Raw genomic sequence first — 15,660 nt, 5'->3', positions numbered from 1 at the left:
GGTAGTAGGTGAGGTTGAAAAAAACGTTCATCAAGTCCAACCTATGTGTGTGATTATATGTCAGTATTACATTGTATATCCCTGCATGTTGTGGTTGTTCGGGTGCTTATCCAATAGTTTTTTTAAACTATCGATGCCCCCCGCTGAGACCACCTCCTGTGGAAGGGAATTCTACATCCTTGCCGCTCTTACGGTAAAGAACTCTAAGTATTTTACGGTGAACACCCATGTGATCCGATTCCAGTGTGGACAAAAAAAGGGTCCTGCACGAGTTTGGCCACATGCGATGCAAATTCAGCCATACCGTTTGTATGGCTGAATTTGCATCACACAGACATCGCATGTGATCTATGCGGTGTGAATCACATGCGATGTCTGAAATCGCACTAGTGTGAACTGGCCCTGAAGCTGCATCACCAAGTACACACATCTACTTAACCCCCATACACGCTATCAGTTTTTCTGCTGATTTTTTTTTCCTTCAGATTTACCAAAACCATATAATATGAGGTCAAACCTTAGGCGTTTCAATTTGTACACAATCAGGCAGGCCCTTGCACTACATGGTTTTGGTAAATCTGAAGACAAAAATCAGCAGAAAATCTGATAGTGTGTATGGGGCTTTATCCAGGCAACCATGAGCTTTGAAATAGGACGTTTCCTCTGAACAAGAATGCATGTGAAGCACTGACACCCTCCTGCATGTGGAATACTGGAATTTTTTCTTTTTCCAGGAAACTATCTGCAGCTTGTTATTTTAACTTTCACTACCTAAGTGGGCAGGGCACGCCGTCTCTATAAATAAGAAGGATGTGTGCCAATCCCTTTGTATTACAGAAAGGGAGGCTGTGCAAGTTATCTAGAAGAGGTAAGTGCATGAGATAAATGGACACAAATGTTGGTCTGTATGTATTCTAGATTTTACAGATATGTTAGGATCACAGTTATTCTGTCAGTTGCAGAGTAATTCTTGGGGAAAATAATGAAAAAACAAAAATTGAGCTTTTCAGTAGTAAATATATGCTAACATATCTCAGTATTATATAAAAAGATTGGAAACTACCGTAAATGGTTTACATAACTGGTGATAAGTATACAGCAGCACTGCTATTATTTAAAAGGATTTTTATTTTATTTTTTTGGATAAAAGTACAGGGAGATACAGAGAAAAAGAAACAAACCATGCAATCCCTCAGACACAGCTGGGGTTCATCATGGACAGTGAAAGGAAGAATCTGCTCTTGCCATAATTTTACCGCGATTTGCTTTTTGCATTTTCTTATGCTCTTTTTTTTTTTTTTTTTGGACAATTTGTTGTTGAGTAGATTAAAAAAAAAAAATTGCGACAAAAACGCATAGGTGTGACCGAGCCCGATTGTGTGAAGTGTACATGTTAAGCTGGTCATAGATGGGTAGTTTCAAACAAAAATTCTTAGGAAAAGTCTTTAGAAAAATTGTATAAAAATTCCCAGAATACTCCTTTGCCGTTTTAAAGTTTTAGTTTTGCTTTTAACTTTTGATTTTGGAATGAATGAACTTTACCAAATGAAAACCAAATACACTGTTAGAAATTAATGAATTCAATAAAAAATTTCCAACCTGCTCCTTCGAATTTTCTTACCACCGTGGTTGAAAATGAATGGCTGTTTGTACCACTAATGATTGGAAAAACGAACAATCTCTCTTAGAACATTCTTTTCCCAAGAATTTTCTTTTGAAATTCTACCCATCTATGGCCAGCTTTAGTCTGATTTCCTGAAAGAAGTCTTGTATTTAGAAGGCAGATCTTTGAAGGGCCACATGATCTTCTTATGCCGCGTACACACGATCGGAATTCTTGTTGGAAAAAGCTATGATGGTTTTTCCGGCGAAATTCCGCTCTAACTTAGCTTGCATACACACGGTCACACAAAAGTTCGCTGAACTTTCGACCGTCAAGAACGCGGTGACGTACGACACTACAAAGAGCCAAGAAAATTAAGTTCAATGCTTCCGAGCATGCGTTGAATTGTTTCTGAGCATGCGTAGGAATTTTGCGTGTCGGAATTGCTACAGGCGATCGGGATTTCCAATCTCAACTTTTTCTGTCGGAAAAATTGAGAACCTGCTCTCAATCTTTTGCAGGTGGAAATTCGGCCAGCAAAATTCCAATGGATCATACACACGGTCACATTTTCCGACGAAAAGCTCTCATCGGTCTTTTGCTGGCCGAATTTCCAATCGCGTGTACGCGGCATTATACTTTCTTATATATGATGTTTTTAATTGCCAATCACTATGAATATTGCTCACTGAGCTTTGCTACTCTCCAACATGCAGCATTTTCTAGTACAAAACCCCTTTCAGCTTAGGGCTATGCAGGCATAGAAATTTTTTTGTTACCTGGAGAAAAAAAAACAATTGACTCTTCTGGGGGGGTTTCGTGATTTCAAAGCCGCAGATCAGTATGATTTGGATCTTTGATTTTCATTATGGCTTGCGTCGTAATGAAGTCGTAATGAAATTGCAAATAAGTAGTGCAGAAACCTTTTTTCAAAGTCGCAATTATTTGAACGTTTCCATTGCTGGCAATGGGGTGCGGCACGTCATGCAATTTTAAACTGTCAAATCGCACTGGTGTGAACGAGGGCAAAATTCAAACTCCTTTGTTAAAACTAAAAAAAAACAAGACACTGGTGTCTTTGTCAACTTTCTCGCGGGATCCTGGCAAAGCCAAAGATCCCAAATGTAGCCCTGCCCCCGTGGGGTTGCTACGTGTTACAGCATTCACACATTTCACCCTGCTGCCAGACATCCATTAGACACACTTCTCAGCCAATGAACAGTCTCTTGCTTGTTTTTATTGTTTTTATTAGGGGATTGGGCATGGCTTAAATACGTAGAATATTGAGGTGGCTTAAAGGAACATGGTTAAATAGAGTTTAAAGCGGTATTAAACCCACAAGCAAGCATTTATTATATTTCAGCTTACCAATTCTTAGATGTAATGCCTGCATTTGTTTTCTTTTTCTTTCTTTTTTTTCTTTCTTTTTTAGTCTTTCTCCTATTTTCACCTGGTGATCCAGCCAGTATGTTTTTTTTGTTTTTCAAAAGAAAAAGCTGTCCTGCAGATGTAGCAGTTAAATTGTTGAGACAAACCATTTACCACTGACAGGGATGCTTACAATGATCAGCTTTTATTTATTTATGCAAGACCTTTATCCTGAAAGAAAAATTCTACTGCAATTTCTTATAAAGTGTTAGTGTATTTAAATCTGCTAGTCCATCTATCACTCCCCTCCCTCCAGATTGACAATGCTGCTGCTCAAAATGTGCCCCCCATTTCTCTTTCATCCAGAGTTGTGTCTCACTAATACAGGAGGTATTATACTGACCACATCACCAGGTGAAAAAGCCTTAAAAAAAAACAAAAAAAAACAACTAATGCAGCCACCACATCTAATGATTACTAAGCTGCAATATAATACATTTTTGATTTTGGGTTTAATACGGCTTACCAGTGGAATATACTGTGCCAACCCCCCATCTCTCTGTCAGTCCCCCTCCTCTCTCTCAGCCCTACTTCTCTCTCTCTTAGCCCCCTCTCAACCACCCTCTCTCCCCCAACCACCCTCTCTCAGCCTGCTCTCTCTCTCTCTCAGCCTGCTCTCTCTCTCTCTCTTTCTCTCTCTCTCTCTCTCTCTCAGCCCCCCATCTCTCTGTCAGTCACTCTCCTCTCTCTCAGCCCTACTTCTCTCTCTCAGCCCTACTTCTCTCTCTCAGCCCTACTTCTCTCTCTCAGCCCTACTTCTCTCTCTCAGCCTTACTTCTCTCTCTCAGCCCTACTTCTCTCTTAACCCCCTCTCAACCACCCTCTCTCAGCCTGTCCTCTGTCCATCACCCTCTCTCTGAGCCCCCCTCTCTCTCTCTTTCAGCGCCCCATCTGTTCTAAGCAGAAACACTGCGCATACTGACTCCTACCACCATGAACACTTCAAATAACTGAAGTGGTCATGGTGGTTAGTGTTCCTATAATATCTCTCAGAAGAAGTAAACCTCTGTAAACGTATTCCATTTCATTTGATCATCCTCTAGTTGTGTTAAATCTGTGTGTGGCGCCACCTCCCTGAAATTCGTTTTTGCAGGTTGGGATGTCTGCAAGTCAGTGTGAATGCAGCCTGAAGGCTTTATAAATAGAGGGTGATGGCACCTGCACACGCCAACCTCTGACGAAGCCCCATCTTGTAGGCTTATTTACTAGAACTTATGCCTGGTTGCTGTATGATCCTGTCACAAATCTCTATGCCACTCATTTTATGTGAGTACAATATTGCTGTACAGTTTAATATAGCATTATACAGAGAGCACTAAGCGTGATTATTTTTGTCTCTAATAGGAGGAAGAGTGCATTATTGACCTAAAGAGGGAAACATCCTGCTGCTGTGATAGGCACTGGTGTCACTGGGGGGGGGGCATAGCCCCCCATTAAACTGTGCCCCCCAACTAAAAAAATGGACACTGGGAATGTAGAAAAAAATGTATGGACTGAGCCGCTGTGTTTCTGGCTCCAGCTCCGCCTCCACCTCCTGAGCCTACTCCTGGCCACTGGTTGCTATAACCGCCTCGTGTCTAGCAACCAGTGACGTCAGAGCCGGTGTTCTCCAGAGAAGTGTCCCCCCATTGGATAGTGTCCGCCCCGTACTGCGCAGGCGCAGCGCTTGCACAGAACAGAGAACAAGGAGACACCAAAAGTTCTTTGTAGATGAACGGCGCCTGTGCACTTAATAGTACCTTCTGCCCTGAGTCCAGGTTCAAGACCCACCATGTAAGTGGACATACGGTAGATGATGTTAAACAGCACTTAGTAAGAGGGCCGCTTGCCACACTTCGGGCACTCCCTCACTTCGCTCTGCAATTTTTCATTCTAACTCTTTGTCCACTTGGATGGTGGGGCTTGAACCTGGACTGGCGCCGTTCATCTTCGGAGACTTTTGGCGTCTCCTTGTCCTCTGTACTGCACACTATCTGATGGGGGACAGTATTCGACAAGACAGCGGCAGAAGGGGGAGAAGGAACGGATCAGCTGTGTATCATTCAGTGCGAGAGAGGAAGGAGGGGAGAGAGAGACATCAATGATGACTCTCGGGCTCTGAGCTGTTCCATGAGAGAGATGCTCTCAGCTCAGAGCCATGGTGGAAGGCAGACTGCATTCAGCGCTGACAGGAGGCACTAATGGGGTCTGCTGCTACCAGTGACACTCCCGCCCCTCAGCCTGCCCCTGTGTGTCCAGAGATGGCAAACAGAATCCCAGGGGCAGGGCTAGAGGATCTCATTCATGTGCCCCTTGCAGCATAAGGAGGGAGGGATCCTCGAAGCACATGCTCAGTTTTATCCAATCATGCTGTGCTTCTGCTACAACCCCTCCCACTTCCCCTGCCGCCTTGTTTTGATTTCAGGCAGCTCCAGAGGAATAAGAAGCCAGACCCCTCAGCTTTATAACTCCCATGTGAGTCTCTTTTTATGTATACTTTAAAGAGGAAGTAAACCCTTCCAAACAACTTGGACCTATACGTAAGCCTAGATTAAGGCTTACCTGTAGGTCCAAGCAATATCTCCTAAACCTATATGGTTTAGGAGATATTTGCCCGAAAATGGGCACCGCTGTCTACGGCGCATGCGCCGTAGACAGCGGCGCGCAGGCGCACTAAATGCGGCAAATCCAAGAATGGATTTGCCAAATTTGTCGACTCCCGTGCGCATGCGCGGGAGTGACGTCATCGCGGCTTCGCCGTATGACAGCGGCGGAGCTGCGAGGCGCGACTCCCGTGCGCATGCGCGGGAGTGACGTCATCGCGGTTGCGCCGCTGTGATTCGTCGGAGCTGCGAGACGCCACAAGCAACATGGATGCGGCGGACTACAGGGGACAGCGGCGACTTCGCTGGCTCCTGTGTCAGGTAAGTGACACATAATGAGCTACTATGCGATGCATAGTAGTCCATTATGCTTTACCTTTGCAGGGAAAAAAAGAGGAAGTAAACCCATCAGGGTTTACTTCCTCTTTAAGGAGGTGAGAAGAAGTTTGTGTAGCTGGCAGCTTGCAGAGTGATAGGTGTGTGGTTTAGTGCAGGCAGTGTTCTCCATAGGGGGACAGGACAAGGGGAAAACATGCTCTTATAAGTTATGTATATTGTAATTACCAGGCTGTTAGATGCTCAGCATCAGAAGACAGAACACGCACACACCTCATACATTGATTTATATCAGCAAAAATCATGTTTATTACAGAGACTTCTGTGATAGGGAGAAAAGAATTCATGAGATCTGTGTGTTCTGTCCCTTTACTGTCTCTGCCAGCTCCATCTTTAACCCTTTTGGCTCCTGCACACTGGTTTTGCCCTCTGAAGAGCAATCAACATTTAAATTGCTCTTTAGGAAACATTAAGCAGGTGGTGAGAAGGGGTTGTATCACCTCCTCCCTGCCTACTTTATCTCCTTGAACCCCACGCTAGTACACCTCAACTGTGCATTGCAGAGCAGCCCTATTCACTTGAATGGGTTGGTAGCACCTGCCAAAAGCCAAAGGTTCTTACCATGACATAAAACATCAAGACTACAGCATGTGTACACCTCCAGCAGCTGCCTATGCAGCTAAAAGGGTAGCGGTTGGTGGTAAAAATGTGGCTCAATTGAAGTATTTTACAGCCCCCTAACCACTAGTGTGAATGTGTCCAAACATTGCTGGTGTGGTGTCACAATCAATCTCAATATAAGTAATGTAAACATTCCCTCTCCCTCCTTATGTTATCATAAAGGTTGTTTTCTTTTTTTTTTTACTAATCTGATAAATGTATATGCCACCAATGTAAGGGCTCATTTACATTTGCAGCAAGGGGGCAAAAAAGTAGGAATTTGAGCCATGGTTTTATTGTCACCTGAACCACTGGTCATGATCCCGGCAGAGCCTGGACTAGCTCTATGACATCAGCTGACAGCGGGTTTTTGCGGAGGGGCAGAGCTGAAACAGTGATATCCAGAGTGGTGTGCACTTTGTGAATTGTCTGTGGCTTAAGCTTATTACTGGTTGGAAGCCTCTGTGGAGGCTCTCAAAATTTAGACCACAGAAAATGGGGTGCCTTGATGGGGCTCTGTAGCTTATGCATGCATTTGCACATGTATGCTGACGAAACCCCTGTTTTTTAGCAAACACTGTTGGACAGAATAATTGAATTGGTTAGCAGGCTGGTCAGTAAGTTGTCTGTGGGCTGGTGATAAGTCAAGCTTGTTTTTTTCCTCTGTATATCCTTGGGTTTGTTTGTGATCTGGAGATGTCTTTGGTTTTTATTTGCATGCGTTGCCCTTCCATGTGCTCCTTGCTGCAAAGGCCAGTTATAGGTGAGGGCAGCGGCCATTTGTTTGTACTGAAATTTGAAAGTACAATACTTGAACTTTCAAATATTTTTTTTAATTTATTTTATTCTTGAAATATATAGTTATGGGCATTGTCAGTAAAATTCCATTCTCTTACTGATCAGTCAACTCCGGTCATGTTGATTAGAAGACAGATTTATTACAGATGTACCAGTACAAAGGGGTAATGGAACCCTTCCAGCAAGGAGTTCCACAGCAAAATCACACCAGTAAACCTTTATGCAGTTACTTTATAGCAGCATTTGGCAACCTGCCATTGGCTAAGGCACACTGGTGGCTCATGGTGCATTGTCAGCTTTATTGCCTAATCTAGATTGCCTTTACAAGGTTTCCTATTACATCTGCTAGTTCTTTAAGTATTGCTTTAGGCTTTGGTCAGAACTTAAGAAAGTTGCATAAACAATAAGCCAACGCCCTTTTAGCTACAAAAAGTACATATAAGGAACAAGGCAAATGTCGATATCACCTGTAATTCTTTGCATATTTCTTATCATTCCCTCCTCTGATATCTAGATTTGCTTCCTCAATTTATTACTTCAGTGCAGGTCCGTTCCACAACTGGGTTTTCAGACCTTACTTCAGAGAGGAGTACTCACATCATCATAGATATCTTCTCCTTGCGGAACTGCGTAATACATTATCCTGGTCATGGCTGTCTCAATTAATCTTTGAGAGAGTCCTCGAATACAGGGAATACAACAACATCCACAAGTGACAAAGATGGCTGAAGTCACGGCAATAGAGATCAAACATGAGGTGGCAAGTCCAGTCCATTTCCCAACCTTCAAGCCAATTTCTGAATGGATCATTAATACCCAAGTTTTCTGCTAATTCATTCGATAAAACTGTCAATCCTTCGAGGGCTTTAGTCACGGTTCCTCCAGGAGCTGTATTGTTAGGAATAAAGGTGCAACACATACCGCCAAACATTTTACAGACCCCTCCTCTTTCTGCTAGGACCACATCTAATGCCATCCTATTCTGCCATGCCATCAGAGAGGTAGGGGCTAATTGCTCTGCCAATCCCTTAACTGCATCCCTGGTGTAGTTTGCAAACCTTTGTTGGTTATAGTATACATAATGAATCCAGTCAACATTTTTGTTTACTGTCACCCACCAGAGAAGAGACTCAAATCCAGCTGCCACTTAGTTCCTAGCCTTAAACTCGCTCGGCACTCCACGTGGAACCCCAATCTCATCCATGTAGATCTGGGGGTCAAAAGACCCTGCAGAAGAGGTGTCCCTTCTGCTCCTCTGGTGACCCTTCTTCCAAGGGGACTCTGACAGTAAGCGTAGAGGCATTGCCAGCTGTACCAGGGCACAATCCCCTCGGGAATTGGCTGGGAGTCTCGCTCTGTGCCTCTTATATCCGCATAACCACCAGATGTCCGCCCTCTGGGTGTCTCAACCCTCATCACCCTCTCCCCTTACAATTTTGTTAATCCTCTCCATGCAGTAGTCATTCGGTAAAACCCCAAATCTGTGCCACTCTCAGCTCCCGGAAGTACAAAACAAGTAAAGTTGCCAGGGTATGCCGTGACAGCAGTGGGTATTTGAGGTCTCTGAACTCTGGGAAACAACAAACTTAATGTGTGGCAGGAAGTGTTGGTAACAGGTTTGTATGTTTTTTTTTTTTTTTTTTTTAACTGTAAATTTTTATTATGAGATGAAAAGAAAAATCAGCAAAAAGATACATAGCCAAACGGGCATACCCTGGCAGTAAACTTGTCAAACAGGTAGGGTACATACAGATACAGGTATGCAGATATGGTGTATAACACAGTAACATATCAAAATTCTAGCAGGATACTCGGTTTTGAAGGAAGGGGAGGTTTGCAAAAGGGATGAGTGAGGACATATAAGAGTACAAATATAAAAATATGAAAACAGGTATAACCATAGTTTGATTTGCGGACATAGTATAGGCAAAAACTGAATGAGGGAGAAAAATCAGACAAGAGAAAAATATACGGGTAGGTTCAGTATAGGTACTTTGGGTATATTCTTGATTATGGGTAACATCAAGCTTTAGAAAGAGATATAAAATGGATATGATACCCAGGATGTTCAGTGCAATGGGCTACTCCTGGGGTCTGCTATCCAAAGTTTCCAGGCATACAGGAACTTATCGGTTGTGAGGTTAGCTTTAGCAAAGGCGTATTCTAATACAAAATGGGTATTCAGCAGTATGAGGACTTGTTTCAGGGTCGGGGAATGAACAGATTTCCAACTTTTTGCAATAGCTAGTCGGGCGGCGATAAGGATGTGGGTCAGTAAGGCGTGCAGGTGGTGCGGCCACGAGAGGACAGATAGACCTAGTAGTAAGTCAGTGGGAGAGAGCGGGAAAGTTATTTTACAAATCTGGTGTATTAGGTTTTTAATTTTTTTCCAGAATGGTTGTATGTAGGGGCAGCTCCACCAGATATGCAGTAATGTACCTCTGTCACCGCAGTTCCTCCAACAATTAGGTGAGGAAGAGGGAAAAATTTTAGCCAGTCTGGTCGGTGTGTAGTTGTATGTTTTTTTTTATACAGCTTCAGTATAGACCCTAAATCATCTTGATCTGTATTGGTATTTAAGGGAAAATGCACTGTAGCTAGCTGGGGTCTAGCCCCTGCACAGACCAAGCAGTTCTCTTTTTTTAAGGGTGTAAGTCAGTCCTCATTAGCTAATTCTTTCTTCTTGTCTGTCTCATTATTTGGTTTGACTTCAAGGAAGAATTTTCCCAAAGGGTCAGTTCCCAATATCCAAACTCCTACATGGTATAACCTCTGATCTTCTAGTTTGGGGTTCTTTAAGGAAATCAATATTGTATTGCAATTCTTTGGTTCTGTACAGGGAGAGTGGGCTGCTTTAGTTACGGTTAACCTATTCTTTAAATCTCCTGCTGCTGGGATCTCATATCTAGAGGTCGACCGATATGGGTTTTTCTCTGGCCGATGCCGATGCCGATATTTAGAAATCATGGTGGCCGATAGCCGATATATAATGCCGATTTTTTTTGGGCCGATATGTTAGGCCGATTTTATTTTATTTTATTTATTTATTTTTAATCCCCCTTGATCTAACACACCTTTCCCACTGGGGCGTTTTTTAAGGCGCTTTTGGGCTACAAATAGCGCCTGTAAAGTGCCTGCAAAATGGCTCCCCTGCAGTCTGTGTGAAAGACAGAGTGCTTTCACACTGAGGCGATGCGCTGGCAGGATCTTAAAAAAAAAAGTCCTCCAAGCAGCACGTTTGGAGTGGTGTATACCGCTCCTCCACCACTCCTGCCCATTGATATGAATGGGCACCACTGCCAAAGCGGTGCTTCATGGGCGCATTTAACCTCTTCCTTGGCCGCTAGCTGGGTTATATGTGCCCCACTAGCAGCCAAATAGCACCGCTAAAATGATGGTAAAGCGCCGCTAAAACTTGCGTTTTACCATCAACGCCTCCCCGCTCCAGTGTAAAAGCAGCCTTCATTAGTGATACAGAAAATTTCTTACACTTAAACATTTATTAAACAAAACAAACCTCCAATCAGTTTACTTGTATGTATGATCTAGATTAAAAAAAAAACAAAAAAACTATATATTAAATAAAAACGGGTAGTCAAAACTTTTGGACAAAAAAATAAAAATGGACTAACTTTACTGTTTTTATTTTATTTTTATTTTTTAAATGGTGTATTTTTTTCCCAAAAAAATGCATTTGAAAGACCTCTGTGCAAATGCCGTGTGACATAAAATATTGCAACAACCGCTATTTTATTCCCTAGGATCTCTGCTAAAAAAAAATATATATAATTTTTGGGGGTCTAAGTGATTTTCTGGCAGAAAATACAGGATTTTTACTTGTAAGCAACAAGTGTAAGAAAAGTATTTAAATGGTTAAACTGAGAACTTCTACACAGAGATGATTTCATTCATTCAGTGTAAACATTGTATCATTTAGTTCTTTTCTTGGCAGTCTGCCCAGAGAGGAGGAAAGTGTTGCTATGACGACTCAGGAAACTCACACTGACTTCTTACAGAAGTCATTTCAAAGTCCCGCTGTAGAATCGGCTTTTTATCAGCAGAATCGGCCGATGCCGATTATTTAAAAAACGGCAAATATCGGCTGATATATCGGCCGGCCGATATATCGGTCGACCTCTACTCATATCCCCAATCCTGGGCTGCAGTTATCTACATGACTGAATCCCAAGTAGTACACCTGGTAGTTCCAGCCAGGTAGCACACGTATTTGTCTGACAAGGTCAGCTTACTTGCTTCTACCTTATCTCCACAATCTGTCAACTGGCAGAAATCCACCTGTATAGTACTGGTGGTTCCTTCAACAAAGGTGAGGTTCAATGCTCTTCCTGTCTCTTCCCAATTCACTGGTTCCACTTTCCTCCTGTTTTTCCTACCTCCCTGTATAGAGGCCTCTCCTAGAGTCACTAATGCTCCCACGAGGAACAAAATCCCTACCATCCTATCTAAAGTGAGGGGGGCCTAAATAGGGCCTTTTCTTCACCAAGGTTGAGACAAGCAGACCTTTTATCTGCCTCCCTTTGTAATTGGATTTTCCCCCTCCTTCAGTCTTGCTGTCCATACTCTGCCTGTGTTTACCTTTTTACAGTGGGATTGGTGAATCCAGGTAGTCCTTTTAGCAATTCTTACTGCGGTTGGAGTAGTAAGGAGTACTTGATAAGGCCCGTCCCACTTAGGGGAGTGCCAATGCTTCTTTTTGATCACCTTGATGAGGACCCAGTCTTCGATTTGTACTTTATCTTCTCCTATGGGCTCTCCTTCTGGAATGGAACACACTTGGTTAATTTATTTCTATTTTAATGATCTTGGCATGTATTCTGCTGAGGTTCTCTCCACTTCCTCTGTGTTGGATCAATTTAGTAATAAAGGTATTCTACCATACATCATTTCAAATGGACTCAGCCCCTCTTTAGTGGGGATGATGTACATGCTTAAAATAACTAGTGAGAGACAGTACATCCAAATGTTTCCCTGTCTCTTCCATAGCCTTTTTTAGCTTGCTCTTTAGTATCACATTATGTCTTTCTACGAGCCCTGCTAACTGAGGGTGATATGCACAGTGATTCTTTACTACTATACCCATCACTTCTGTTAGATGTTTTATGGTCTGATTTACAAAATGTGGACCATTATCACTATAAATCTTCTCTGGTATCCCAAATCGTGGAATGATATCTTTTAGTAAAGCTTTGGATACTGTTAAGGCGCCAGCACTTCCTGTGGGGAATATCTCTACCCATTTGGTCAATGCATAAATGATTACCAAACAATATTTCTTCCTTTCACATTTGTCTAATTCAATAAAATCCATGCAAATGTGTTGGAATGGATATTGCAGTGTGGGGAACTTCCCTTTCCGTGGTCTTATGCCTCTCTGCGCATTGTATCTTGCACATATAATGCATTGAGAACAAAAAGGTTTTTTTAGTAGTTTGTGAAGCCATAGGCTGTACATATCTTATTTAACATCTCAGTCATCCCCCTGTTTGACACATGAGTTATTCCATGTGTCAATACTGCATCATACCTAAATAAGGATTTTGGCCATATTTACCATATGCCATTGGTCATAGAGGAAATACAACAGGGCCATTGTGTCAGTCCTACAAACTTCCTCTGAGGGAGATTCCACTAGGATGTCTAGAACCTGCTTAACAGGAAAAGAGGAGTATTGCGGGGGCTATCAGGACACGGAATGATCACCCCTGTTTGTAAAAGTTTGTCTATTACAGGGGCTATATCCTCCTCTGCTTCCTTCTTAAGGGGGTATTTCCTTCATCACCTTGCACAAAAACTTTACTTTCACATTTTTTTATTTATTTTTTCATCACTTTCAAATACTTCTCAGAATGCTTAGCATATTGCAAAGCATCTAAAACTGATGCAGTTCGGTAAGTAACCATGTTTTTAACAATGCAATCCTTATGTTCCTGTTTTAATCCATTAACAAAAGCTATCTTTAGCTGTTGCTGATATGGACTATTCATATTTTCAGCTTCGGGGAGCCTGGAGAACACTTTAAAAACTTCTACCATATTTATTCAGATAATCACTGACACTTTCCTTGTCTTCCTGTACAGTCATATTGATCTTTTGCCAGTCAGTTCATTGTATCCATTGGAGATTGCATCTCTGATAGAAGGCAGTCAATCTGTCTGTCAAATCTTGGCAATCATTGGCCAGTGGTTCCCCTCTTATGTTGAGGGGGCACTGGGGCTACACAGGGGTCCCAATTTCCTTTTACTGATGCCCAATTTGATCCTAGAAACCTCCTTAAGACCCTTTCCACTTTGACCCCGTTTAGCCTATAACTGTTCCTGAGACCTTCCATATTTTAAATTAATTCTGTGGTCCCAAACTTAGGATGTTTAATATGGTCGGTAGCCTTCTGCACATCACTCTCAGTCCATGGTCTAAAAAACAGTCATAGTTAGGGGCTAACTATTTTGTTCACCTCTAGGGTTTGGAACTTCTATTAGGGGATACCCTTCAGCATCCTCCTCGCTATAATCTACTGATTTTCTGGTCTCTTAGTTCCCTCTGGAACTCCCCATCCCCGGGACCATCAGTCAACGTCTCTAATATAGATCTGCTCATCGCATGGAGCTGACTGTCATCTGCGGAGATTGGGGAAATGGGGTCGGGTTTTGTTCAGAGGCAGTTCCTCTGAAAGGGGTGGATGTCACAGGGAGAATGGTACTCTGGGCAGTGGCCTGCACCTGAGGGGAAGGACCATTATAAGGAGGTGGTCTCTCTGGGTATCAAATGAGATCATCCTCTTTGTCCACTAGGGGCAATTGGGCTTGGCATTTTTTTTTTTTTTATTAGAATACAAGACTGGTAATTCTCTCGAACCATGCCAAAATGTATATAAGACAGCAAACAAAGTCTAAACTTCCCAAACAGGAAATATACATATATATACACACACACAAAAGAGGAAGTGCACTTAGATGTCTGTGGGGGGGGGGGGGGGTGAGTGAGTTTTTTTTAACCACAAGTTTAAAGCCAGACAGATCATATAACTGCCTTAGCAGACATACTCCAAGCGGAGCCTTTTATTAACTTAAACCACCAGACTATAACAATAAGAATACAAGGAAAGAAAACCCCTCTCTGCAGTAAAGTTAAACACGCAAAAGAAGACTAAACACTCAGAAGAAAATTAGTTTTGCGATCTTTCTAGATCACTTAGCTACTTTTAGCGCTTTTAGATTGTCAAGCAATCAACCTCTGACGTTTGGTATACACTTCAACAAATCTTTTTGTCATCTGTCCTGGACAGCGGGCTACGTCTATTTACCATAGGCAACGTCCCTAAGTGCCTCTGTCTTTGGCCCCTGTGTCACCTCGATCTTATACAGACAACCACAGTTCCGGCATACTCAATAAATTGAAAAACCCAAAGTAGAAGAGAAAAGAGAAGATCTGTCTTACCTTTCACAGACTCGGAGGACTGGATCGAATAAGTCCAGTATAGCAGAGTTTAGGTGTGGATCCGGAGCCGACCAGCCTCTTTTTACCACTTAACTTGAGTGGGAGGACCTAGGTCTCGGCAGGGAGTCTGATACTCACTGATATTTTGGACGGAACCATTCGATCCACCACCTAATCCTTGCGTCCGGCTCGAAAGGACCATGATGTCAGTAAAATTCCATTCTCTTACTGATCAGTCAACTCCAGTCATGTTGATTAGAAGACAGATTTATTACAGATGTACCAGTACAAAGGGGTAATGGAACCCTTCCAGCAAGGAGTTCCACAGCAAAATCACACCAGTAAACCTGTATGCAGTTACTTTATAGCAGCATTTGGCAACCTGCCATTGGCTAAGGCACACTGGTGACTCATGGTGCATTGTCAGCTTTATTGCCAAATCCAGAGTGCCTTTACAAGGTTTACTATTATGGTAACATCTGCTAGTTCTTTAAGTATTGCTTTAGACTTTGGTCGGAACTTAAGAAAGTTACAAAAACAATAAGCCAGCGCCCTTTTAGCTACAAAAAGTACATATAAGGAACAAGGCAAATGTCAATATCACCTGTAATTCTTTGCATATTTCTTATCAACAATACTTGAACTTTCAAATATTTTTTTAAATTTATTTTATTCTTGAAATATGTAGGTATGGGCATAGAATTGCATTTTATAGTTGGCCCCTCTACTTTTGTCTCTGCCCCCCCCCCCCCCCTAAATATGAAAGCTGGAGACACCACTGGTTATAGGGAACCCCTG

The 15,660-nt window shown here is 42.5% G+C and overlaps 1 protein-coding gene across 2 annotated transcripts in view; it reads left to right on the top strand.

The window, feature by feature from the left end:
- Positions 1-795: 795 nt before the first annotated feature.
- Positions 796-15,660, top strand: part of LOC143983253 (lysozyme g-like) — a 50,107-nt gene continuing 35,242 nt past the window's right edge. Inside the window, exon 1 of one of the 2 annotated variants that reach the window (XM_077482723.1) lies at positions 796-868. In XM_077482723.1, the coding sequence (XP_077338849.1) occupies positions 811-868 (58 nt within the window). In that variant the 5' untranslated portion in view covers positions 796-810. The remainder of the gene's footprint in view (positions 869-15,660) is intronic. The other variant, XM_077482724.1, reaches the window with a different exon arrangement.

The sequence above is a fragment of the Lithobates pipiens genome, unplaced genomic scaffold, assembly GCF_037356315.1.
Source record: "Lithobates pipiens isolate NorthernLeopardFrog02 unplaced genomic scaffold, aLitPip1_a1.2 Scaffold_16, whole genome shotgun sequence".
NCBI classification, from domain to species: domain Eukaryota; kingdom Metazoa; phylum Chordata; class Amphibia; order Anura; family Ranidae; genus Lithobates; species Lithobates pipiens.
This window is presented reverse-complemented; position numbering and strand designations above follow the sequence as displayed.